This window comes from Gambusia affinis, linkage group LG19, assembly GCF_019740435.1.
Source record: "Gambusia affinis linkage group LG19, SWU_Gaff_1.0, whole genome shotgun sequence".
Lineage (NCBI taxonomy): Eukaryota > Metazoa > Chordata > Actinopteri > Cyprinodontiformes > Poeciliidae > Gambusia > Gambusia affinis.
Window position 1 is genome coordinate 23,799,602 of NC_057886.1, and position 27,972 is coordinate 23,827,573.

Below are 27,972 nucleotides of genomic sequence, written 5' to 3' on the forward strand. Positions count from 1 at the left end.
GGTGTCTGAACATCTTACTGACGTCCAGACTTTGTATTTGATTCCAGATATAAGATTTTAAATTGATTCAATACAAAATATCCAGAATCATGGATATTTTGTATTGGAAACACTTATTCTGTTTAAGTTAGAAATGAAAACTTAAACAGAATATGAATCTCTAAACTTGCAATTAAAGCAAAAACAGGTTAGAAGCATCTCTAATATCTGAATTATAAGTCGTCAGTTGACCCAGATTGTTTCTCAGTAGCAGATCAAAATTACGTAATTTGGCATTTTTAGATTAAATTCGCTTAAAACACGATAAATTTAAACAAATTCTCGTTTTTTGATGAAACGTTTCGGCGCGGGGATGAGGTGTTTCTCGTCGTTTCTGGTTTATTGGAGAAAATCTGCAACAGAAACCCTTTTTTCACGTCACGCGAGTCACGCGATCAACAACCGGATGTTGTCCCTGTCTCCATCCACGAAGAAGAAAACAGGAAGTGGTTGGAGGATCGAGGCGTGGTATGTTTCTTAATTACTTATTGCGTGAACAAAATTATTCATGTGTGGTTGTGTTTATTATTTAATGAAAACATCGTTAGCGGAATATTGACAAAGATTTGCGCACATTTATGGAATCGCAGCTTCTGTCTGATTTCCGCTTCTTGTCCACGTCAGCAAATATTTTGCATAATGTTCACTTTAAGCTAATTCTGCAAACCGAGTTGTTAGAAAGAAAAAACAAAATTTATTAAACTTCTTTTCAAAGTAGAGCTTTTTAAAAATGGTGTTTATGGTGGATTTTACATAAACAGAATAAAACAAAGCCGTGTGTTTCTAGGCAAGTCTGTTATTTGATAATTATTTTCATTAATCACCAGCCGTCCAGATGTCGGTTAGTGAAAGTAGAAGTGAGATTTTGGATTCTTAGAATTTATTTGGAAACTTTTTGCTAAATTATTACATAACTAATTAAAAAACAATTTTGTTTTTCCACTTGACTTTTTTATTTTCATCTATTTAAGAGAGAATGATGAACAAACGACTCGAAGCTTTCCTTTAAGGTTTCTTGTTTCCTGTGCAGCAGCAGCCACAGCCTCCCAGTCTGGACTGGTTTCCATCACTGGAAATCAGCCACCAGTTCTCACAGGCCTGGTTATTGTTTCAATAATATAAAAAAAAATAACTTTTTGTTAATCTAATCTTTTGTCGCATATCTAAAGATAACATTTAAATGAATTAAAAGGGGATGCTGTTGTTACAAAGTTGTGGTTTTATTATGGACCAAACAGACGTTAGTGGATTAAAATGAGATTATTTTTCCATGTGTGGCTCAGTGCAGTCGGCCTCCACCTGTCGCATGTGAACAACAGAGCAAACAGATCATCTAAAATAAGCTTCACCTTGGAACAATTAGCTGATAGAAATGGGAAGGTCTTAGGACACCGGCGCTCCAGCACTGACCAAAACGGATCAGAACCGACAGACTGGTTTAGACAGCGTTCCTTAACTTTTCTGCCCTGTTCTGCTGTTACTTTTCATCAGATTTTCAATTTTACAGCCTGAATATTTGAAGCGATCTGGCATCAGACAGCAGGTTTTATTCAGCTAATCACCACAGAGTCTGAAATCCAGTTTTACAGTAACTTAAGGTGTAACTTATTAAATTAAAGTGAAGCCGTTAGAAGAGATGTGAAGAAAACTATGTCCAGCTAAATGAAGTTAATTTAGAGCCAGAAAGTTTACATAAAGACAGCTTAAATCGTCTCTGCTGTCTGGGAACTGAGACTCTCATACAGCAGCAATCTTCAGTCAGAGGCGTCTTCAGATGTGTTGGAAGACTGACTGCTGCTGGAGATCCTTCCAGCCCACAGCATGACCGTCCACAGTGACGCTCTCAGGTTATTATAATCACTTTGAGCTGCGAGTTATTTTCTGAAGCATCTGACCAAGTTCTCAGAAACATCGAGGACTTTGTCCGGGTCCGGCTTCACCTCGCTGTGTCACCCAGACCAACGACTTCACATCAAACCCGTCCCTCCGCCCTCTGGTCCTCCTGTCCCTCCGCCCTCTGGTCCCTCCGCCCTCTGGTCCTCCTGTCCCCCCGCCCTCTGGTCCTCCTGTCCCCCCATCCTCCTGTCCCTCCGCCCTCTGGTCCTCCGCCCTCCTGTCCTCCTGTCCCCCCGCCCTCCTGTCCCCCCGTCCCTCCGCCCTCCTGTCCCTCCGCCCTCCTGTCCCCCCGCCCTCTGGTCCTCCTGTCCCCCCGCCCTCCTGTCCTCCTGTCCCTCCGCCCTCCTGTCCCTCCGCCCTCTGGTCCTCCTGTCCCCCCACCCTCCCTGTGTATCTTGGAGAGCTGCCACCGTCTCTTTGTTAAATCAACTGTATCCCACTCAGGCTTTTGTTTCCGCTGCAGCTGCCACACATAATCCTCTAAAAGGAAAATAATCAATCCTCTTCAGATCCACTTTAAAGGTTGTCCGAACACCTTTAAAGCGGATCTGACAGTCCACCCAGTTAAACCAGTTAAACCAGTCTACCCAGTCTGCTCCGGTCAGGAATAGCGGGTTGGATCCCTCCACAGGAACCCCGTCATCACAGCTGAAGGTGACTGTTTTAATCTGAAGGATTTCTGTGAAATTAGAACATGTTGGGTTTTAATTTATTTGAAGAACCAAATAAATAGTTTTTTATTCATCGAGCTGCAAAAAAAACCACAACTGAGTTAACAACCTGGAAAAACTTGTGCTATAATTTAATCTGTAAAATTATCTCCAACTTCATTCATATTCCACTGAATATTCCACATTTCCTGTAGCAAACTGTAACTTTTATTTGTGCAGAAAAAAAAATTGTTTATTTCTGGATCAACATCTATAAACTAAAAAGCAGACTTTAAATCTCTCCTTTTATACTTTCAGTGATGGAGTTTGAGAGCTGGACAGGAAAACTGCAGTTAAACTGGGAATGAGGAAAACCCAGAAGGCGTCTCGACTTCTACTCTAACAGGTTTCCATTGTTTTTAAAACTAAATATATCTGCGCTGCTTGTTGGTCCCTGATCCGTCCTGGAGAGCAGCAGGTCTGTAACTCTACCGGCGGAAGTGAAGGAACGGGCGCGAGGTGAAGGACGGAGCTGCGTATAAAACGGACAGACGTCCGTCCCGTTCCTGCACTCTGCAGCGACTCCTGCAGCGTTCTGGGAACCCGGTCCAGTCCCGACCCGACGCCGAGGCCACGGTGAGTTCACCGCAGTTCTTCATCCATAAACTAAAGTATCTGTGTTGTGTTTGAGTCCCACTGGGAGAAATGAGCTCCGATGGGGAGATGGCGGTGTTCGGGCCTGCGGCCCAGTTCCTGCGGAAGTCCGAGAAGGAGCGAGCCGAGGCTCAGAACCGGCCGTTCGACAGCAAGACGGCGTGCTTCGTGAGCGACGCCGTGGAGCTTTACGTGAAGGCGGAGATCCAGGACCGATCCGAGGGCGGAGTCACCGTGAAGACTGCCGACGATCGAGTAGGTGATCTGACCAATCAGTGCCTTCGTTTGTAGCAAAATGGTTTAAAGAACCAACCAAGAAACCAGAAACAAACTTTACGTCCGACGGATCATCAGTTCAGGCGGACGTGTTGCTCAAGGATCCAGTAATTATTGTTCAAAAGCAAAGAAACTCAGGGTTTCGGCTGTTTTACAGTTTTCTGGATGTTTGCATTTCTTTGCATTTCCTGTTTGGTGCAGCGGCATCACTAGGACTTTGGTGGGGGAGCTGCAGCCCCACTAAAACATTCTCAAGTCCCCCTAAATAAATTGGTGGGTTTTGTTGTTGTTTTTATTTTTCTTTACAAAAAACTGCTGAAAAATGTAATAAAATGTGTTTGATTAGTTTAAATTAATAATCATACAAAATAAGATTTTCATTTCAGTTCAAAAAAGCCTTTTAAGGTTCTCACCTGGTCTCACCTGATCTACCTTTCTCTGCAGACGTTAACGGTGAGGGAGGACCAGGTGTTTCCAATGAACCCCCCAAAGTTTGATAAGATCGAGGACATGGTGATGATGACGCACCTGCATGAGCCGGCCGTCCTGTTCAACCTGAAGGAGCGATACGCCTCCTGGATGATCTACGTAAGCATGAAACACGTCGACTCTTCAGAAACGCCTCCTGCTCAGTTTAAACCAAATTTACCTGCAAACGTTAAAGGAAGGAGAAGGTGATTTAAATATTTTAGAAGTAACTTTATCTGTTCAGCTCTGAAAGCAGCTAAATTTAAAACCTACAGAAAATTAGAAAATTCTTATAGAAACATGTAAATATGGTGGAATTAGAATCAACTGGTTTGTAATCCATATAACTATTTAATAGGACCATATGTTTCTCTATTTACACTGAATTTTGTGGGTTTCTTTTGTAAAATCCCTTATTTTAATAATTATATCAGAATGTACAATATTAATCTCAATTCAGTTCATCTTTATAGTATTTGCATAACTGCCTGGTGTTGTATTACATCATGATGTCATCTTATATCATTGTGCATAATATTGTGTCATATATGTTATTTTATGTAATATATCGTATTACATTGATGTGGATTACAACATGGATTACATTAAATCACGTTAAGGGCTAAAATGACACCAAGAAACAAGAATTTAAGTTAAAAAATGTGTAAAATATTTCAAAAGAAACACAAAATGTTTGAAATTAAAATCTTCAACTAATAAAAACAGAAAGAATCTCTAAATATCTCCAAAAATGAGAAAAAATGTTATTTCACAGCAACATGCTTTTAACTTGAAGATCTTTGTTAAATGTGAAAGTGATTCTGTAATGTGTAGATTGTAATCAGATTACTTTTGGTTTCGGTGCAGACGTACTCTGGGCTCTTCTGTGTGACCGTCAACCCGTACAAATGGCTGCCGGTCTACAACCCGGAGGTGGTCCGCGCCTACCGGGGCAAGAAGAGGATGGAGGTCCCGCCGCACATCTTCGCCCTTTCTGACAACGCCTACCAGTTCATGCTCACCGGTGAGCACACACACACCCACACACACACACACACACACACACACACACACACACACACACACACACACACACACACACACACACACACACACACACACACACACATGCACACACACACACACACACACACACACACACACACACACACACACACACACACACACACACACACACACATGCACACACACACACACACACACACACACACACACACACACACACACACACACACACACACACACACACACACACACACACACACACACACACACACACACACACACACACCACACACACACACACACACACACACACACACACACACACACACACACACACACACACGCGCACCCACGCGCACATGCACACACACCCACACACACACACATGCACACACACATGCACACACACACACACACACACCCACACACACACACATGCACAGAGAGACACAGAAACACACACACATGCACACACAGCTCATCCCTCTCCTCTGTCTGCAGATCGGGTCAATCAGTCCATCCTCATCACGTAAGTTGAGTAAAAACTTTTTGTTTTTCTGTTTTTGATAGAAAAACTTAAAAAATCTTTTTTTTCCTCAGTGGAGAATCTGGAGCCGGGAAAACCGTCAACACCAAACGTGTCATTCAGTACTTTGCAACGATCGCCATGGCAACAGACAAGAAAAAGGAGAGCAGCAGCAAAATGAAGGCAAGGGCGCTCAGTGACTGTCCTTCTGTTTTCATGGGCGCGGGCCCAGTGGGGCCCACTGAGGTTTTAATATAAATTTAAACACAGGAGGTTTAATCTTTACGATTGATAAGGACGTTGGCGCTGCTGTCAAAGCCAGTTTCCTTCAGCTGAGGACCTTTGATATGATAAAATCTTTTCTTTGACTTTCAACACCAATTTATAAAAATATTTGTACTTTGGTGATTCAAGTTGTTGGGAAATTGCTGCAGCAGAAACTAAGTATTTCTTGGTTTTTATTATTTTATTATGTTTTGGTATTTTGGTCATCAGGGGACTCTGGAGGATCAGATCATCCAGGCCAACCCGCTGCTGGAAGCCTTTGGGAACGCCAAGACCATGAGGAACGACAACTCGTCTCGCTTCGTGAGTCGGCCTGCCAGCTTTACTCCGATAAGATGATTGATTAGGATGATTGATTAGGATCGGCTGCAGGTAACCGGCTCTGTTTGTAGGGTAAGTTCATCCGGATCCACTTCGGAGCCACTGGGAAGCTGGCATCTGCAGACATCGAAACATGTGAGTTGATGTCCATAAGGATGAGCGTGGATTCATCACGCTGCTATGAAGCAGAAAGTTTGAATGTTTTTTACTTTTTCCTAACAAGATCTGCTGGAAAAGTCCAGAGTGACGTTTCAGCTGTCGGCTGAGCGCAGTTATCACATATTCTATCAGCTCACATGCAACCAGAAACCTGAACTCATCGGTAAACTTTGTCCTCGTTATTTTCCTCATTTTTTATCATTTAATCAAACATGAACTGGATTTTTTCATTCCACAGATCTGCTCCTGATCACCACCAACCCGTACGACTTTGCCTTCATCAGTCAGGGGGAAATCAGCGTGAAAAGCATCAACGATGCCGAGGAGCTGGTGGCAACGGATGTGAGTGATTCTGTAAAAACAGGCGGCTCTTCCCCGTTAGCAGCTTCTACCTTTTTATTTCTGCAAACGCAGGAAGCCTTTGACATCCTGGGCTTCCTGCCTGATGAAAAAGCGTCCGCCTACAAGCTGACCGGCGCCGTTATGCATTACGGCAACATGAAGTTCAAGCAGAAGCAGCGGGAGGAGCAGGCGGAGCCGGACGGCACCGAAGGTGGAGGCGGTGGTCAGCGGTGGTCAGCGGTGGTCAGCGGCCGGCCGCGTGCAGAGACGTGCTTAATGCTTGTGTCTCTGCAGAGGCTGATAAAGCTGCCTACCTGATGGGTCTGAACTCCGCCGACCTCCTGAAGAACCTCTGCTATCCCAGGGTGAAGGTCGGGAACGAGTTTGTGACCAAAGGTCAAAACGTGCAGCAGGTATCAGAGAAACTCTGGTGGAAGAGTTTTTATCCTTCTGTTAGCCAAACATTTCACATCCTGTCATCTTGAACACCAGTGGCTTCACAGTCTCAGATGTTAATCAGTTATTTGAACAGTTCTCAGTTCCAGTAGTTAATGACTGCAGAGGTTTTCATTTGAGGCTCAAATAAGAAAATATCTACCAGCAGAACCTGCATCTATTCATGGTTCCACAGTTTCTGTGGAATATAACTCCCAAATTCACAAACTTACAGATTTCTCAGTAGATCGTATATAAAATATTAAGAATGAATATGTAGCTGCAATGCTACATGACACGCCATGGTGTTTGCAAAGCAGCCAATCCCAGAGCACCTCTGTTGTTTCCTGGGCCCTGATTGGCTGAACCGCACAGAGCTGATAGAAGGAAGTCTGGTGACATCATCACTAAAACCAGGAAGTTAATAACAGAGCGCATGACCTGAGTCCAAACGTTGTTACAGTAACCGAGTTTTCATCAAGCATTTCTTTAAATTCAAAAATAAAAAATGGAAACGGCAACATTCAAAATAACTTCCTCAATTCTGTAAAAGTAAACCTTCTACTCTTGAGATGGATTTGAATTGTTGTGTGTTTTATTATCCGTTCGCCTTAAAAATGACTGTCCACCATTACAGTAACATTCATGCTGATAATATCTGTTTTCTCTCTGCTGTGATTTAATTCTCAGTAGTTTCACATAATTTTTTTAATCATTTATCATAATGAAGCTTTTGATCTTATTAAAGGTGAGGTGAGCCCGTCTCCATCTCTTCCTCTGCAGGTCTATAACTCCATCGGCGCTCTGGCCAAGTCGGTGTATGAGAAAATGTTTCTGTGGATGGTTCTGCGCATCAACCAGCAGCTCGACACCAAGCAGTCCAGACAGCATTTCATCGGCGTCCTCGACATCGCTGGCTTTGAGATCTTTGATGTAGCTTCTCCGGATCTGTTTGTGTGCTTCCAGGAATGTTAATTCATGTAAATATAATCTCTATTCTCTGTGTTCAGTACAACAGCATGGAGCAGCTGTGCATAAATTTCACCAACGAAAAGCTGCAGCAGTTCTTCAACCACCACATGTTTGTGCTGGAGCAGGAGGAGTATAGAAAGGAGGGCATTGACTGGGAGTTCATCGACTTCGGGATGGACCTGGCAGCCTGCATTGAGCTCATTGAGAAGGTAACAGCCAATCACAGCCGCTCCTCCAAACGGCTTGATCCTGATGCTGATGGGGAGCTTTTGTTTCCAAGCCGATGGGAATCTTCTCCATCCTGGAAGAGGAGTGCATGTTCCCCAAATCATCCGACACTTCCTTCAAGAACAAACTGTACGACCAACATCTGGGCAAGAACAGCTGCTTCCTGAAGCCCAAGGCGGTGAAAGGGAAGCCGGAGGCCCACTTCACGCTGGTGCACTACGCCGGGAACGTGGACTACAACGTCAGCGGCTGGCTGGAGAAGAACAAAGACCCACTCAATGAGTCCGTGGTGCAGCTCTACCAGAAGTCCTCCAACAAGACGCTGGCGATGCTTTACGCCAGCTTCTCTGGAGCTGAAGGCACGAAGTTCATCACTCATTCATTTAAGTTCCTCATGCCACGGATATTATACTTCACTAAAGCTAGCAACGTAACAAAGCTAGCAACCTAACAAAGCTAGCAACGTAACAAAGCTAGCAACATAACAAAGCTAGCAACGTAACAAAGCTAGCAACATAACGAAGCTAGCAACTTAACAAAGCTAGCAACTTAACAAAGCTAGCAACATAACAAAGCTAGCAACATAACAAAGCTAGCAACATAACAAAGCTAGCAACGTAACAAAGCTAGCAACTTAACAAAGCTAGCAACATAACAAAGCTAGCAACATAACAAAGCTAGCAACATAACAAAGCTAGCAACATAACAAAGCTAGCAACGTAACAAAGCTAGCAACTTAACAAAGCTAGCAACATAACAAAGCTAGCAACGTAACAAAGCTAGCAACATAACAAAGCTAGCAACATAACAAAGCTAGCAACATAACAAAGCTAGCAACGTAATAAAGCTAGCAACATAATAAAGCTAGCAACGTAACAAAGCTAGCAACATAACGAAGCTAGCAACATAACAAAGCTAGCAACATAACAAAGCTAGCAACGTAACAAAGCTAGCAACATAACGAAGCTAGCAACATAACAAAGCTAGCAACATAACAAAGCTAGCAACGTAACAAAGCTAGCAACCTAACAAAGCTAGCAACGTAACAAAGCTAGCAACTTAACAAAGCTAGCAACATAACAAAGCTAGCAACGTAACAAAGCTAGCAACTTAACAAAGCTAACACTTAAACTAGAGAGTAGAAACTTCATTCTGTAGATAAAAACCGACGGGAACTGTAGCGTGTGTTCAAAACAAACTGAAATGACAGAATCTCCTTCGTTTTGCACCAAGCATCTGAAGCTAAACCGCAAAATGGAGAAAAACATGGAAATTATTGATATAAATCCTTCATTTTAGTGTTTATGAATCTTTTTAATGTATTTAAAGTGAAGTTTATTTATTTTTCCAGTTTCCATCAGCTGTTGGCAAATTACAGCAGTTGGTTGTTCAACAATAATCAGATTTATTTTTGAAAATTGATTATTATTTTGACTCTTTGAATTCTGCAGCAGAAATTAACCAGAGGATGAAAAAACTAAAACTGCTACTATAATAAAAACTAAACGCGAACTAAACCATATTAAACTGATAAAAACTAGCAAATATAATCTTAAAACTAACTAAGTTAGTCAAAGAAAAGTCAACAAAATGAAACTAAACTCAGAGCCGTTATAGCTGTGCTTCAGTATGTTTTATAAAATAATCCGGGAATATCAACAGTCATTTTGATTTTTGTCATCATTGCAGATTCGGCCGCCGGATCCAAGAAGGGATCCAAGAAGAAAGGAGCGTCTTTCCAAACTGTGTCCGCTCTGTTCAGGGTAGCAACGTTCCCAACCGATCCGGCTCTTTCCACCAGCATGACACTTAAAATGAAAATTAAACCTGGAACTTCAATCAGTTTTCAGTTTTAACTCGCGTCTCCCGACAGGAGAACCTGGGGAAGCTCATGACCAACCTGAGAACCACTCATCCACACTTTGTGCGCTGCCTGATACCAAATGAAACCAAAACGCCAGGTGATCTGCTGCAGGTTGCTCCCTGCTGTTCCTCCCCACTGTCACCATGTGCATCTTCAGGAGAAGACATTCCTGAAACATGGTTCCTTTAATAGATGATTCATTTGCCCTTTAAATTGATTTTGACCACATTATAGTATCACTATGACTGGAATGAATCTAATCTTAATCTGTCTGTGTCACATGTGTCAAACTGAAGGCTCGGGGGCCAAATCCGGCCCGCCACAGCTCTTTATGTGGCCCTCCAGACTCTGGACAGACATAAACAGAAAACATTTATGGGCCTAAATATTATTTTATCAGTCAAACCAAAGCAGTTTTTATTCTGCCAAATTACCTGAATGAGAAAAAGGTTAAATGTTCTTTAACTCGGCGAATGTAGAAACATTTATACTCATGTTAACAGTTTAGTGGACAGTTTGTTGATACATTTTGACACAACTGGTCGTTTGAGTACATTCATGATTTCTGTGGAGCAAAAATTAAATTCAGTTAATTAAAGATGTTTTAAAGTAAAGGCTGATGGTTTTTTACAGCAGGAAGTCGGGAAATGATTGTTTGTGTAAAATCAGGTGAGATGGAGAACCAGATGGTTCTTCACCAGCTGCGCTGCAACGGCGTCCTGGAAGGAATTCGCATCTGCAGGAAAGGATTCCCAAGCAGGATCCTGTATGGAGACTTCAAACAGAGGTTAGTGAGCAGAAACATCCAAACATCTAAACATTTATTAAGGTCAACGCTCAGAAAACTACTACTGCTCCTCCTCCTCTTCCTCCTCCTCCTCCTCCTCCTCCTTTTCCTCCTCCTCCTCTTCCTCCTCCTCCTCCTCCTGCTCCTCTTCCTCCTCCTCCTCCTCTTCCTCTTCCTCATCCTCCTCCTCCTGCTCCTCCTCCTCTTCCTCCTCCTCCTCCTCCTGCTCCTCCTTCTGCTCCTCTTCCTCCTCCTCCCTCCTCTTCCTCCTCCTCCTCCTCCTGCTCCTCCTCCAGGTACAGGATCCTTAATCCCAGCGCCGTCCCTGAGGGTCAGTTCATGGATAATAAAAAGGCTGCAGAGAAGCTGCTCAGCTCCATTGATGTGGATCACACTCAGTACAAGTTTGGACACACCAAGGTTTGAGTTTCCACCTGTTTACGACTGAAAACGCTGTAACTAAGCAACCAGACATGATGCTGCGTGACTCCAGGTGTTCTTCAAAGCCGGGCTGCTGGGCGCCTTGGAGGAGATGAGAGACGAGCGTTTGGCGCAGGTCGTGATGTCGGTCCAGGCTCTGTGCCGCCGGTTCCTCGTACGGATGGAGTATCAGAAGATGACGGCCAGGAAGTAAACACCTAAACACTCAATATGTTCACACAGGAAGCAGCAGTGGACTCAGACACACAGCAAGCAGATGGTGCATAAAAACTGAAAGGAATATTTTCAGCCTGGACTTGGAAAACTTTCTGCTGCTCAGATATTTTCACAGATTTATTGAGAGAAATAACTGAAGGTAGGAAATGTTTTAAAGAAAAGATCAGAGCTGTAAGCAGTATGAATGAATTTTATTAATAAAACATGAACTGCATGGAAAACTACAAAAATATCATAAAATGATCCTTAAAGTCCCTGAACAGAAGGACTTCCGGAACGGACCACCATCATAATGGTCGCATAGTGAGAGCGCTCCTGGTTGAACCGGAGGAATTAGAGAAATTCTCCCCTTAAAACCTAGATAAATATACCAATACAATAACTTAAAAAGGGGGACGAGACTGTACCACTAATTTGAGAAATAAACGCCGACTGAAGTCAGGTGGGTGAGGAAGAAAGGACGCAGCAACAACTAGCAGCTAACGGGTTGAAGCTAGCTAGCCACGAGGAGTAGTGCCTGAAAATGACCGACACTGAACTGATCTTGGGAGAATTAAAAGGGTTTCGCCAAGAAAATAAAGAACAATTTGAGACGATAAAAGAAGAACTTGCGAAGGTGAACACCAGGATGGAAGAAGTGGAGGGACGTGTGGAGAAGGCAGAGGAAAGGATCCTAAATACGGAGGAGGTTATCACGGCTATGCTAAAGCTACACGCTAAGCTGGAAGACAAATTGATGGATTTGGAGAGTCGATCCAGACGAGAGAACATAAGGATATATGGGGTACCGGAAGGATCCGAGAAGGATTCGACGATGATCTCATTTGTCGAAGTACTACTCCGTCAATGTCTTGAATTAAATGAAGACATCCCTGATCTCCACATTGAAAGAGCTCACCGGTCTCTGGGGCCGCTACCGCCAGCCGACGCCCCACCGCGCTCCATCATAATTAAGTTTTTAAGCTTCAGAACCAAAGAGATGATACTCAACAAAGCCTGGCGGAGGAAGGGGTTTACATGGCAAGAAAATCACATCAACCTGGATCACGATTATCCACCTCTCATACTTAAAAGACGAAGGGAATATAAAGAAATCCGCAAAGTCTTGAAGGAAAATAACATCCACTTCCAGACCCTCTTCCCCGCGAAGCTGCGTGTTAGATACGAAGACGGAACCAAAACCTACGATACGGTAGAGGAGGCGTCAGAGGATCTGCTGAGACGAGGCTTCAATGTGCCAACCACCAAACCTCCGGAAACACTCATGGAGCAGGTGCAGCAACTGTCCTGGACGAGAATGGATCGACGAGCGATGAAGGGCACCTTTAAAGCCGGCCGGGGCTCCAGCTACAAGGATAAGCTGCGAGCCTTCAGGAGAACACCTGCGGCCCCCTCCGGGACCTAGCGGATCTTCCCCAGACCGAAGACGGCGGGAGGAACTGTGAAATATCTCCAACCAAATCTGTAACTAGTGGTGGAAACAAACTTTTGAATAATCCGGTTCAATCGGGACCTTCCTTTTTCTTTTTTCTCTTCGTTTGGAGTTGGGAAACCTTTCTCGGTTTTTCCTTTTTTTTTCGCGACATGCGACTGTTGCAGGTAAGGACCTCTCCCTCTGGATCGAGGAGGGGAACTTTTTCCTTCGAACCCCTTGGAGGGTCTCAACAGGGTCAGGTTATTAGACCCCTACCTAGGAAGTTACATGGACAAATTATGTTCAGTTTTTTGTTTATTATGCTAATTGTTTGTTCCCTGCCGGTTCTCGCAGGAAGGGGGAAATGCACCAGGTTTCTGAGTGAGATGGAGGTGAATTACAGAGATTCAAAATGGATCTTTAAAAATAGCATCATTTAATATAAATGGAGAACTCAATCCAGTTAAGAGGGAAAGAATATTTTCAAAATTACAGAAAGATAAAATCCAAGTCGCTTTTCTGCAGGAGACGCACCTCAACGACTCAGAACACGCCAAATTAAATAAACAAGGATTTAAACATGTTTACTTCTCTTCACATGATTCGGGGAGGCGAAGGGGAGTGGCGACCCTCATATCCAAGGCTGTAAATTATGAGCACATTTCAGAATATAAGGACAAGGAAGGTAGATTTCTTATGGTCATAGGCAAAATAGAAGGAAGCGTGATAACTTTCCTTAACGTGTATATTCCTCCCGGAAGTCATTGGTCTTTTTATAAACAAGTAGTTGATATAATGACAACCAAAAGTCAAGGGATTTTAATATGCGGCGGAGACTTCAATGTTCGATTAAATCCGAAAATAGACTCTTCGAACGGGAAACCTGACGCAAAAAACATTAGCAGAAGATTAAACACCTGGATGAATGAGATGGGGGTCGTGGACGTTTGGAGAGAAAGAAACCCAAAGAGTCGAGATTATTCACACTACTCACATGCTCACAATGTCTACTCCCGCATAGATTACTTCTTTATGTTCAAGGGGGATCTTTTTAGGGTAGACAGCAGTGAAATAGGACCTAATACTCTTTCAGATCATGGTCCCATCTACATCTCAATCCGTCTGAGTAATAAGAGGAGGTTCACTCTGTGGAGACTGAACTCTAACATTTTGAACAAATTGGATATTAGAGACAAACTAAAACGTGAAATTAATCTATATTTAGAAAATAATGATAATGAAGAAGTGACCCCTCCTATAATCTGGGACGCATTAAAAGCAGTGATTAGAGGTAAAATTATATCCATAACCTCATATGAGAAGAGAATCAGAGCAAAGAAACTCCAGGATTTAGAAGAGGAGTTGAAAAGATTACAGAGAGAACATGCAAAATCGCCCAAAGATGAAAACACCAACCATAGGATTATAAAACTTAAGAAAGAAATAGAAGAAATAAACATCCAGGAAATCCAAAAGAAGCTTATTTTTATAAAACAGCAATATTATGAGATAGGTGGGAAATCCCTGAAACTTTTATCATATAGGTTAAGAAGACAACAAGCTTGCAGAACTATACATAAAATAAGAAATAGTGTAACAAAAGAAATAGAAACTAATCCGGAAGAAATCAAAAACTCCTTTCAAAGATATTATGAAACACTATACTCTCAAACACAAACAAGCAACGACAATCAGACCGATGCCTTTCTGGAAAAGATCAATCTTCCAACGGTCACTGATGAACAAAATAAAAAATTAATATCTAAAATTACAAAAGAGGAAATCCAATCAGCAATCAAGAGAACTAAAAAGGGAAAATCTCCAGGGACAGATGGATTCACTACAGAATGGTATAAAATTATGCAAGACCAACTAATACCAACATTAGAGAAAACCTTCAACTGGGTTTTGGAAAATAAAATTATTCCACCCTCATGGAAAGAGGCCGTGATTTCAGTCATACCCAAGGAAGGAAAAGACAAACTGGATTGTGGGAGCTACCGTCCTGTAAGTCTTCTAAACAATGACTACAAACTTTTCACCTCCATACTATCTAAAAGAATAGAAAACATATTACCAGATTTAATACATAAAGACCAGACTGGTTTTGTCAGGCAGAGACGGACCCAAGATAACATTAGAAAAACATTACACATTATGAAGGAACTTACTCAACAAAAATTAGAGGCACTGATATTAAGTCTAGATGCAGAGAAAGCATTCGATTCGGTGAGGTGGTCATTCTTATATAAAGTGCTTTCAAAATTTGGGTTTCATACAACGATAATTGACACATTTAAATCTTTATACAATAAACCAACAGCTAGAATCAAAATTAACGGAGATCTGACCAATTCATTCACTTTGGAGAGAGGAACGAGACAGGGGTGTTGTGTGTCGCCGCTTCTCTTTGCCTTATATATTGAGCCCATGAGTCAACTTATCAGGCAGAGTCCAGATATAAAAGGGGTTTCAACGACATCTGGGGAGCAAAAACTATCCTTGTTTGCTGACGATTTATTGATAAATATAACGCAGCCCACACAAACAATCCCAAAACTGATGAAGTTACTCGAAGAGTTTAGTTTAATTTCTGGTTACAAAATTAACATAAATAAAACTCAAGTATTAACATTTAACTATGATCCACCGTCTTCAATTAAGACTGTGTACAACTGGAAGTGGGAGGCTGAGTCTATCAAATATCTGGGTGTGTCACTACCGAGGGACTTCTCAAAACTGTTTGATATAAATTATGGCCCACTAAATTTGAAAATAAAATCAGATTTACATAGATGGAATGTTATTCCCTTTTTGGGTTTGAGCTCCCGGATAGAATCCATCAGAATGACTCTCCTTCCACAGCTACTGTACTTATTTCAAAGTCTACCCGTCAGAATTCCACCTAAACAGTTCTCAGAATGGGATAGATTAATAGCGAGATATTTATGGCAGGGTAAAAAGGCCAGAATTAAGTTTAAAACTTTACAACTAAAAAAGAAAAGGGTGGAATGGGCCTTCCCTGTTTGCAGGATTACTACCACGCAGCCCAGCTGAGATCTTTAGTCTGCCTGTGCTCACCATCATACACCGCAGCATGGAAGGAAATAGAAGGCACAACAATAAGAGGAATCCCAATAACAGCCCTACTTGGTGATTATAAACTACAAGAGGAACAGCAGATTCCAGAAGACTCCATTACAGGTAGTTTTCTCAGGTCCTGGCAGGAATTGGCTAAAATCTGCAGAATAGGAAAAACATCTAAAATTATGAGGTGGTGTGCCTATGATTCAGATTTTGCACCTAATAGGACTGATAACAGATTTAAGTTATGGATCTCAAAAGGATTAACTACCTATTATTCATTTGTCCATAAAGGGATATTTCAGAGTTTTGAAACCCTACAGAAGGATCATGGACTGGAGAAAGATGATTTTTTTAGGTACCTGCAGGTGAGACATTATTTTAATAGTAATTTTAAAGAGGGGCTGAGAAAGAGTGATTCAAGTTTCATGGAGACATTTCTATCACTAATTAAACCCAGTTCAGACAGTAGAATTATCTCTAAGTTATATAATGCCATACAGCTGTCTAAACATGAGAATACAGAATACATAAAGAGGAAATGGGAAAAGGAAATTAAGGTTAAAATCTCACAAGAAGGCTGGGAAGAAATATGTCAACTGCAGTGGGTCTCAACTGGATCGAACACATGGCGGGAGTTTTGTTGGAAAAATGTCACGATTTTTGTTACACCCATTCAGAGACGATATCAAAACAACGATGACGCCTGCTGGAGGCTCTGTGGGTCTAAGGGAGCCAACCACTTCCATGTTTTTTGGGAGTGCCAAGTAATAACACCATACTGGGAAGAGTTCCACAAACATATTGAAAATGTATTTAATGTAAAGATCCCATTCAAATGTGAAACGTTGTACTTGGGTAACTTACATTTGGACACATGGACAAATACAGACAAAAAACTCCTGGCAATACTACTGGCAGCCAGTAAGAAAGCCATCACAAGGAAATGGCTAAAACCAGATCCACCCACTATCGATGAATGGATTGAAATTGTTCATCAGATTTATGTTATGGAAAAGATTTCTTTTTGCCTCCAAGTTGAAAAGGGAAAGTTTTATAAGATCTGGACCAAATGGACCGAGTATGTAAAACCGACTAGATCTGACTTCATTTGACTGTTCTTGAGAAGTATGTGCCCCCCCCTTGTATGTTCTTGTGTTTTTTTTATTGCTTGAGATGGTGCAATCCCCATTATTGTCCAATTCTGTTCATTTTTGTTATTGTTTACAATTAAAATTAGAAATAGTCTGTAAAAATACTAGAAAGACAGTATGGAAAAATTCATTTAAACATTCCGATAATATACTCATGTACGATCTTAAATGGGAAAAGCTGTAATCAACAAATGTGATGGAAATTTGTCTTTCTAAATAAAAATATAAATATCAAAAAAAAAAAAAGTCCCTGAACAGAAACTAATTTATAGCTTTGAGAAAAGCCTTAAAATAATTTATCTTTTTTTTTTTTTTGCAGATTTTGTTCACATTTTATAATTTATCACTTGGTAAAGAGAAAATTCTTGATTTGTTTTTATATAAAACATTTTGCTTTATTTTTTAGCAGGCTGGGAGAACCAGACTAATAATAACATATCAGTATCTATAGTTTATTATTTGATAATAAACTATAGTATTACAAATTAATTTGTAAAGCAAAGTTAAAAAATAAAAATAGAACATTTTAAAAATGATAAAGCTAAGTATCTTCAGTTTTCATATTTTAGGTTTAACACAATTTATTTAGATTTCTTTGAAAAAGAGAGAAACTGAGTTATTTATTTTAAACAAATGAGAACTATGTGTTAAAATGACCCTAAATATATTTATCAATATGTGTTTACAATCATTTTATCTTATAACTACAGGGACTTTAGCTTAGCTCGGGTTAGCATGAAGACGTTTTCTGGGTGGATTTTTATTCTCTGTTTTATGAACTGGAAACATTGTTTTACATTAATGAGTCTGTTTATTGAAAACGTTTATGTTTGTAAAATCTTCACTAAAGTCAATAAAATAACGTAAAGATTTAACTAAAATACAGGAAAAAACAGACAGATGTGAGTTCTCTTAAGATATTAAGTTACCTTTAAATTTAGATTTAAAAAGTAATTAAAAAGTTTTAACCTCACTGGTTATTGGATATTTAAATATTATTCAGGATTGTTGATTTGACGTCTTCCTGCCACAGGGAGGCCGTCTACACGCTGCAGTACAACCTGCGCTCCTTCATGAACGTTAAGCACTGGCCCTGGATGAAGCTGTACTTCAAGCTGAAGCCGCTCCTGAAAAGCGCCGAGGCTGAGAAGGAGATGGCTCAGATGAAGGTCGACTTCACGAAGCTGAAGGAGGATCTGAGCCGATCGGAGAGCCGCAGGAAGGAGCTGGAGGAGAAAATGGTGTCAGTGGTGCAAGAAAAGAACGATCTTCTGCTCCAGGTCCAGGCGGTGAGTCCGCCACCATAACAACATTTCAAAATAAAAGCATAAAGTCCCATTCTCAACTTTATTCAAGAATATGACTTTATTATGAGAATAAAGTCTTAAAATTCTGACTTTATTCTTGCATTATTTTGACTTAAAAAAAAGATTTCTTTATGAGAATGAACTTAGACTATTCAGAGAACAAAATTGTACAGAATAAAGTAATAAAATTCAGAGAATAAATTTGCAATATTATGACTTTATTTTCTTAATGTTTTGACTTTTCTCATAACATTTATAGTTTTTTCTAGTAGTCTGTCATTGTTCATTTTTCTGCCTCCGAGTCACAAACTGTGTTCCAGGAAGCCGACAACCTGCTGGACGCAGAGGAGCGATGTGAAGGTCTCATCAAAAGCAAAATCCAGCTGGAAGCCAAACTGAAGGAGGCGACGGAGAGGCTGGAGGACGAGGAGGAGGTCAACGCCGAGCTGACGGCCAAGAAGAGGAAACTGGAGGACGAGTGCGCCGAGCTGAAGAGGGACATGGACGACCTTGAGCTGACCTTGGCCAAGGTGGAGAAGGAGAAACACACCGTGGAGAACAAGGTTGGTGCAAAAACCTGAACTGGATCAAATCCTGCAGGAAGACGATGACGCCATCCCTCTGATCCTCGACTTCAGGTGAAAAATCTGACTGAGGAACTGCAGAGTCAAGACGAAAACATGTCCAAACTGTCCAAAGAGAAGAAAGCTCTGCAGGAAGTCCATCAGCAAGCGCTGGACGATCTGCAGTCTGAGGAGGACAAAGTCAATTCTCTGACCAAATCCAAAACCAAGCTGGAGCAACAAGTAGACGATGTGAGTACCTCCGACTGCAGCAAAGGTCACGGAGGCTTTAATCCACCTTAAAATTTATCTGGAAGGTTTTAATTGGGTTTAAATGTAGCTGGAAGGATCTCTGGAGCAAGAGAAGAAGGTCCGAATGGATCTGGAGAGAGCCAAGCGGAAGCTGGAGGCAGATCTGAAACTCGCTCAGGAATCCATCACGGATCTGGAGAACGAAAAGCAGCAGCTGGACGAGAAGATGAAGAAGTAAAAGCTGCATTTAGATAAAGTTTAATCTAACAAACAGAGAATGAAGTCAAAGTAAAATGTGGTTACATGTTAAAACTGACAATTGGTTCATTTTACAGGAAAGACTTTGAGTTCTCACAGCTGCAGACGAAGATAGAAGATGAGCAAGGAGTCAACGGCCAGCTGCAGAAGAAAATAAAAGAGCTGCAGGTGAGGAAGAGGAAGAGCCGGGCCTTCGTCCCTCCTTAGTGTTCACAGCAAACCACTGAGGCTAAATTAGACGCTGCGTTGGACGAGAAAGCTGTAAATTACAAACATGAAGTCTTTGAAAACATCAGGTTAGTTTCATCCTTCCAGTTCGTAACCTGAGAATCTGAGTCTGGAACATTTTTCCAAAAAGGCTCGTATCGAGGAGCTGGAGGAGGAGACGGAGGCCGAGCGCTCGGCTCGAGCCAAAGTGGAGAAGCAGCGGTCGGATCTGTCCAGGGAGCTGGAGGAGACGGCCGAGAGGCTGGAGGAGGCCGCCGGCGCCACCGCCGCTCAGCTGGAGACCAACAAGAAGAGAGACGCCGAGTTCATCAAGCTGCGGCGCCATCTGGAGGAGGGTTCGCTGCAGCACGAAGCCACGGCCGCCGCGCTGCGGAAGAAGCATGCGGACAGCGTGGCCGAGATGGGAGACCAGCTGGACAACGTCCAGAGAGTCCGGCAGAAACTGGAGAAGGAGAAGAGCGAGCTGCGGCTGGAGGTGGACGACCTGACCAGCAACATGGAGACTCTGGCGAAAGCAAAGGTCAGAGGTCAACCTTAACACCTACCACAATGTTCTGCTGAACTTTGATTTCTGATTATTCATTTTACTCATTCAATATTATAATTATTATTGAATTATACAATTACAGTTAGAATTTAATGACAACATTTCCAAGAATTAAGGCAACAATAAAAAATAAAGTAAAAAAACAGCCAGAATAAAATCATAATATTACGAGATCAAAGTCAAAATAATACTAGAATAAGTTCAACTTTACTCAGAAAATAACTTTCCCTGTTTTCCAAACAGATTAATCTGGAGAAAATGTGCCGTTCACTGGAAGATCAACTGAATGAGGCAAAAAGCAAAGAGGAGGAAAATCTGAGGCTCATCAACGATCTGTCGAGCCAGAGAGCTCGGCTGACGACAGAGCATGGTGAGACTTCGTTAATCCCGTCAGATAATCTCAGACACTGATTGTTTTGCCCACCAGGTGAGATGAGTCACCAGCTGGAGGAAAAGGAATCGTTGATGTCCCAGCTGACCAGAGCGAAGCAGGGCTTCATTCAGCAGATGGACGAGCTGAAGAGACTTCATGAGGAAGAGGGGAAGGCAAGAGACTCAAACTGCTTCAGACTCAGGATCACATTTATCTAACTTCAGATTGCAACAACAGCCTCTTAAAACATACAACCCCAAATTCAAATGTTAGTCTCTCAACACCTTTATTGTTGTTTTTCGTTAAAAGGGTGGTGAAGTTTTGACTGGCCACAATAAAACCATGAACAACTCCAGCATTTTCAGTTATTCACAGATTCTGATAGTTTCCAAAGATGCCAAACGCTTGGACATAAAAATCAGTCGTTCTATACTACCAAGTGTTGTGTCCATTAATAATAATTTGGGTTATTTGTAATTTAGAAGCACAATACAAGAAAAATAGACTTGAGTTGCTTTGGCAGAAACAAAAATCCTCTTCTGTCCCATTAAATCTAAAAATTATCCACCCATTTCTATCAGCTGTATTTATCTATTTTTAAATAATTTAACTTACTAATTTTTAAATAACAATAATAATCACTTTTGAAGGATGACCAGAGTATTATGAGCAGTTGTCACTGACTGAGAGCCGTTCAAAAGAATCAAATCACTTCTGAACAAATAACTTCCTCCTGTCATTTAATCCTGGACTCGTTTTCTTAACAGCGATATTTTCAGCTTTTCTTTTGAGTGATCTGGTTTTAAGCCACTTATCCATTATTATTTCTTAAGCCCAGTCCTTTGGTAAGCTAGCTGTTGCATTGCACTTTGAGCTAATGCCGCCGCAAACTGACTCTCATTTACATGCAGTACCCTGCCGACCACTAGGGGGTAGTGGTCAGCAGTTTGAGAAACACTGACTCTTTGCACCGTGGCGTTGTACTAATGTTTGTCTCTGTGTCCTCAGGCGAAGAACGCCCTGGCTCACAGTCTGCTGTCGGCGCGTCACGACTGCGAGCTGCTGAGGGAGCAATACGAGGAGGAGCAGGAGGCCAAAGCTGAGCTGCACCGCTGCCTGTCCAAGGCCAACAGCGAGGTTGCCCAGTGGAGGAGCAAGTACGAGAGCGACGCCATCCAGCGGACTGAGGAGCTGGAGGAGGCCAAGTAGGACGGCGTCCCAGAACTTCGGTTCAGCAGCTTCAGAGGAGAGTCTGATGGTGTTTCTGCACAGGAAACGCTTAGCGCTGCGCCTTCAGGATGCAGAGGAAGCAGTGGAGGCCGTCAACTCCAAATGCTCTTCTCTGGAGAAAACCAAGCAGCGCCTGCAGGGCGAGGTGGAGGACCTGATGATGGAGGTGGAGCGGTCCAACGCTGCTGCTGCTGCTCTGGACAAGAAGCAGAGAAACTTTGACAAGGTCTGATCACACACAGCAATTAATCATATCATAAATTAAAATTGTTAATTAGCATGATTTATTCTTTTTTTCTTTCTACCAAAAACTGGATGGTAAAACTCAGACATTTTGAGATTATAGAAAAAAAAGAAGAAACTGGAAATTTCAAAAATCAAATCTGTCCAAGAGATTATTCTGAAAATATTTCTTTGAGCAAATTTTTGACTTTTCAGTCTCAAAACTTTTCTGGAAAATTTCTGAAATTAATTTCAAAATTTCTTCTCCAAAATTCTACATGTTTTTTATAACTACATTGGCCCTAATATTCCATTGTGTTACGGCTGCAGTAGGTCTCTGCTTTTTCTCCTTTTAGGATCCTGGAGGCAGGCCTTCTGCAGGTGTTATGTTTTTTCCCTGATTGGTGTTCTGCTGCTTTAAAAGCTGTCATGCTGCAGCAGTCAGGAGGCTTTTTCTCCTCTCCCTCCTCAGAACCTCAGGCTAAGATTAGTCAGGGTTTTGGTCACCTAGTTAGCTGTAGGTAAATGGAGATTTGCCTTTGGTTAGTACCAGTTATGCACTTCCTGATTGTTGGTTAAAAAAAAATTATATTAAGTAAAACCTGAAAAGGGATTACCTGAAATAAGAAGCCAGAACAAATTAATACAAAACCCATAACCAATTAGAAATAAACAAACGCAAAACAAACCTAACAAAACTCAATCATAAGGTCCAAACCAAACCAACTGGGGTTCTGAGGAGAGAGAGGAGAAAAAGCCTCCTGACTGCTGCAGCATGACAGCTTTTAAAGCAGCAGAACACCAATCAGGGAAAAAACATAACACCTGCAGAAGGCCTGCCTCCAGGATCCTAAAAGGAGAAAAAGCAGAGACCCACTGCAGCCGTAACAATTGTGATACAACACATTTCAAAAACAGTAAGTTTAGCCAAAGTGCCTCACAGTATGGACATGTAAAAATTATCCACCCATTTCTATCAATAACATTAGTAATTATGAAATAAAATATTTGAACATAGAGTTTTAAATGAACAAATTTTTGGTTTCGATCAGTTTTCCATCTGAAATCAGTTTTATTAGCGGCCCAATCTGAGGAGCCGTTATCGTGACTCCAAACTGTATGGATGACATGTATATGTGTTTGTGTGTGTGAGTGGGAAAGGTTGTGTAGCTTCAGAAATCTAAGGTAAGCAAAAAAAATTTCAGATTTTTTGTCACGTTCGCCTCCCATTGCTCTAGGTACTTGAGAAAGGGCAGTCCATCTAAACCATCCGCGGGTCTGTTTGACGAAAAAGTCAGGCTGTACCACAAATCCCTGTATGTGTGTGTGTGTGTGTGTGTGCGTGTGTGTGTGTGTGTGTGTGTGTGTGTGTGTGTGTGTGTGTGTGTGTGTGTGTGTGTGTGTGCTTGCGCAGGTGGTGGCAGAGTGGCAACAGAAACATGAGGAAGGTCAAGCAGAGTTGGAATCAGCCCTGAAAGAGGTACGGTCTCTGGGGACGGAGAACTTCAAGATGAAGAACGCCTTTGAGGAATGCCTGGAACAGCTGGAGACCCTCAAACGGGAAAATAAAAACCTGCAGCGTGAGGAAAAAAATTATGTTAAATGTTCATACTGCTGCTTTAATAGCAGATGACAGATGATCTGATGTAGTTTTCATCGCAGAGGAAATAATGGATCTGACAGAGCAGCTGGGGGAGATGGGAAAAACGCTCCATGAGCTGGAGAAGTCCAAGAAGCAGGCTGAGCAGGAGAAGATGGAGGCTCAGGCTGCTCAGGAGGAAGCAGAGGTGAGTTGGAAGGAACAGTCAGGTAGGAAACGCAACTCTAACGATGATTTTTCCAAAGCGCAGGCCTCTCTGGAGCACGAGGAGTCGAAGATCCTGCGGGTCCAGCTGGAGCTGAACCAGCTGAAGTCAGAGGCAGACAGGAAGATGGCAGAGAAGGAGGAGGAGCTGGAGCAGCTGAAGAGAAACAGCCAGCGGGCGGCGGACACCATGCAGAGCAACATGGACGCAGAGATCCGCAGCAGGAACGACGCGCTCAGGCTGAAGAAGAAGATGGAGGGAGACCTGAACGAGATGGAGGTCCAGCTGAGCCACAGCACCCGGCTGGCGGCCGAGGCCCAGAGGCAGCTGAGGAACATCCAGGTCCAGGTCAAGGTGAGGAGGGGTCAGAGGTCATTGGGTCATCCAACCATCTGTTCATCCAACCTTGGTCCAATAATGATGAAGGGGAGGAAACAGCTCAGAACCTGGAAGGAACCAGAGTTCATCCATTCATCTGATCATCCATTTGTTCATCCCCCCCCATCCATATTAAATAAACATAAATGTAAATGATCCCTGATCCGGTCAGAGCTGCACACTTTGATGCTGTGTGTCAGGAGCTGCAGATGCACCTTGACGACTCCCTGAGGAACTCCGAGGACCTGAAGGAGCAGCTGGCCGTGTCAGAGCGCAGGAACCACCTGCAGCAGGCCGAGCTGGACGAGGTCCGCTCGGCGCTGGAGCAGACGGAGCGGAGCCGCCGGCTGGCCGAGCAGGAGCTGCTGGACGCCAGCGAGAGAGTCCAGCTGCTGCACTCCCAGGTTCACAGCAGCCGTCAGACCTGGAGTTAAAGGGGCAGCGTCACTTAAAACCCACTTTTTAAACTTTCCATCACGTTATTGACCCATCAGAAACAAACCTGGGGTTTTGCTTTGATTCTTTCATGTTTGAGAAATGCTGTAATCTCCATGGCAACCATTCAGCTGTGAAAAACGTCTGGGTGGACCTAGCCCCGCCTCCAGGACACAGCTCCTCCTCCACCCAGCTCCTTCAGACTAGCCAGCAGCAATTAGCAAACAGCTGGTGGAGCTGCTGAGCTGCGTCTGTTGGTAACAATGTTGTTAAAGGGCTGATAAAGGAGCCATGTTGGAATGGCTTCCTGGAGGCGGAGCTTCAGAAAGAGCAGGAGTTTTTAAAGAGACAGAGACACAATTTCAAAGTCATTTATCTTATGTCATATTTGACATATAGAGTATTTTATAATAACTGAAGGTAACATGGTTACTGAGTTGTGATATGAAATGCTCTATGTGCCTGGAAAACACGATACTGCCCCTTTAAGTCAAAAATCCTGTAATACTGATGAAAACTGACGAGGTCCAGTGGCAAATTATTTGTCTTATTTCATCAATATTAAGAAATTATTTACATAAAACAGGTTTCTATGTCATGCTGAGAAGATATTTTATTATTTCAAGTGTAATAAGAAATTTGAACTACAAAAAAAGACTAAAAATACTTGGTGAGACTTTGTGTTTTTGCAGTGCGCTGGTGAAAACCTAATCGTCCTGCATGTTGATCATTTCTCCGTGATTTGAAAACGCCTCCCTCCTGCTTCATGTCAATATAGGAGTTGAAGCTGGTTAGATTTCTGCGTCTGAATTGAGGCGTTTATGCGACCCTGCAGAACACCAGCCTGCTGAGCAGCCGGAAGAAGCTGGAGGCCGACCTGTCCACGATTCAGGCCGAGATGGACGACGGCGTCCAGGCAGCCAGGAACGCCGAAGAGAGAGCCAAGAAGGCCATCACCGATGTAAGCTGGTTGTCGCCTGTTGGCAGCAGCCGCCATTTCGCTGTTTCACTTTGTTTTTCAGGCGGCCATGATGGTGGAGGAGCTGAAGAAAGAGCAGGATACCTGCAGCCACCTGGAGAGGATGAAGAAGAACCTGGAGGCGACGGTGAAAGACCTGCAGCAGCGCCTCGATGAGGCCGAGAGCCTGGCCATGAAAGGAGGGAAGAAACAACTGCAGAAGCTGGAAGCAAAGGTAAAATATGAGAAAAGTCTGACAAAATATGAGAAAAGTCTGACAAAATATGAGAAAAGTCTGACAAAATATGAGAAAAGTCTGATAAAATATGAGAAAAGTCTGATAAAATATGAGAAATGTCTGATAAAATATGAGAAAAGTTTGATAAAATATGAGAAAAGTTTGATAAAATATGAGAAATGTCTGATAATTCAGCTGAGATTTCAGACATGTGGCTCCCAGAGGAGGACCCAGAATCTGTACTTCAGGGACAGTAGTTCTACTTTAACATATTTTTACTCAAGTAAAAAGTAGCTGTCCAATAAATCACATGAAAGTAAGAAGGTTTTTGGTATAAAGGTTAAAGACAAAACAAAATAGGAAGTTATGTGGATATTTTGGTATTTTATAGATAAAACTAATTAATACAGATAATGTGATTACAAAATAATAAAATCAGGCAGAAGAAACATTTTTCCAAATCAGTTTCTTTCAATGTAAAACTTATGAAACTAACAAAAGCTGCAGGTCTGTAAAACAATCTTGTTTTTAAATTCAGTGAAGTTTCTCACAGCAGGCAGAGAATCCAGAGATTTTACTGAAGTAAAAGTAAAATGTTCAGCGTAGTGAAAATACTCATAAAGTAGATTCATTCCAAAAAGTTACTAAAGTCAAAGTAACTCTGGTGGTTGTTGGTCTCGTTCTGCAGGTGAGAGAGCTGGAGAACGAGCTGGAAGCAGAGCAACGACACGGCGCCGATTCTGGTAAGGCGCTTCGCAAGCTGGAGCGCAGGATCAAGGAGCTCACATACCAGGTAAGAAGAACCTGTAGTTTTCATGTTCGAAGCTGTGACCATCTGTAACTTCCTGTGTGTAATAAAACCCAGTCTGAGGAGGACAGGAAGAACGTGACGAGGCTGCAGGAACTGGTGGACAAACTGCAGCTGAAGGTCAAAGCCTACAAGCGGCAGGCTGAGGAGGCGGTGAGTCGCCTTGCTCCATCATCTGCCAGGGAGCGGCAGCTCGAATTTATTTGATTTATTTGTGTTTTACAGGAAGAGCAAGCTAACAGCCATCTGAGCAAACTGAGGAAGGTTCAGCATGAGTTGGAGGAGGCTGGAGAGCGGGCAGACATCGCCGAGTCTCAGGTCAATAAAATGAAAGCCAAGAGTCGTGACTTGGCCAAGGTGAGGCGCTCTGACATGCAGCAGATATTAAAACTTATGAACATATGCAAAATTCACTTACTGAAGGTTTTTTGCTAATATTTCAGCCAAAAGACAGCGGCGAGTAGTCATCACTGGTTGCCACGACGACAGCAAAACCTGAGTTAGTTTGCAACATACTCTTAACCAAAGCTGCTTCGCTTTACATTAAAGTCACTTTGTGCAAAATTTCATCTCACGATGCATAACTTCAGACTTTAGAATAAGAGGATTATTTTCTTCACGCTGCTGCAGAGGTGGTTTTCTACCACCAGAGGGCGACAGCGCCGTGGGTTCTACACATCCTGACTTGAATAAAAAGTGGAGCAGTTATCTTCAGGACGTGATTGTGTGTTATAGCTGTTGTATGTTGCTTTAAATGTAATAAAGTAAACATGTAAAATTAAATATTCTTTTTCATTCTTTATTAGGCCACAGAAAAATGTTTGATGGAAAATATTAACAGTCATTGTCTAACAAGTTGCATTCGTCTTGCAGAAACATTGTTAGAAAACTTTTGTGTTAATGCAATAAAATTAACTGATACATTTTTGGAAAAGTGACGTGCAGTAATCAAAGTATTTAATCCAACAGGATGTCAGGATTTGGAGGTAGATTGACACGGATTATTACGTTTTATGAGTGATTGCTCATGTTTTAGAGCCTGCTATTTAATAAATAATAAAAATCACAGGTTTACAGTTTCATAGCTGTAAAGTAATTTTTAAATCTAAAATTCTCTATGTTCATAAATGGAT

The 27,972-nt window shown here is 42.2% G+C and overlaps 1 protein-coding gene across 2 annotated transcripts; it reads left to right on the forward strand.

Annotated features, from left to right (window-relative positions):
• On the forward strand, positions 1-27,622 carry LOC122822530 (myosin-4-like). Of its 2 annotated transcripts, XM_044101278.1 has the most exons (41): positions 1-507; positions 2,904-3,494; positions 3,960-4,103; positions 4,851-5,007; positions 5,511-5,538; positions 5,610-5,718; positions 6,031-6,123; positions 6,213-6,276; positions 6,365-6,463; positions 6,539-6,642; positions 6,715-6,853; positions 6,937-7,055; positions 7,861-8,010; positions 8,088-8,258; positions 8,330-8,636; positions 9,967-10,040; positions 10,151-10,238; positions 10,811-10,928; positions 11,225-11,348; positions 11,422-11,558; positions 18,271-18,526; positions 18,865-19,107; positions 19,183-19,359; positions 19,448-19,593; positions 19,695-19,785; positions 19,976-20,365; positions 20,636-20,762; positions 20,820-20,938; positions 21,774-21,970; positions 22,038-22,221; positions 23,632-23,797; positions 23,880-24,004; positions 24,068-24,376; positions 24,601-24,804; positions 25,671-25,796; positions 25,858-26,028; positions 26,720-26,824; positions 26,897-26,992; positions 27,065-27,196; positions 27,283-27,338; positions 27,470-27,581. In XM_044101278.1, exons 2-40 carry the CDS (start codon positions 3,291-3,293, stop codon positions 27,301-27,303), a joined length of 5,814 nt encoding a protein of 1,937 aa, XP_043957213.1. In that variant the 5' UTR covers positions 1-507; positions 2,904-3,290; the 3' UTR covers positions 27,304-27,338; positions 27,470-27,581. The 2 variants fall into 2 exon arrangements, with proteins under 2 accessions (XP_043957213.1, XP_043957212.1); XM_044101277.1 differs by having other exon boundaries at positions 27,283-27,622.
• Positions 27,623-27,972: the final 350 nt, after the last annotated feature.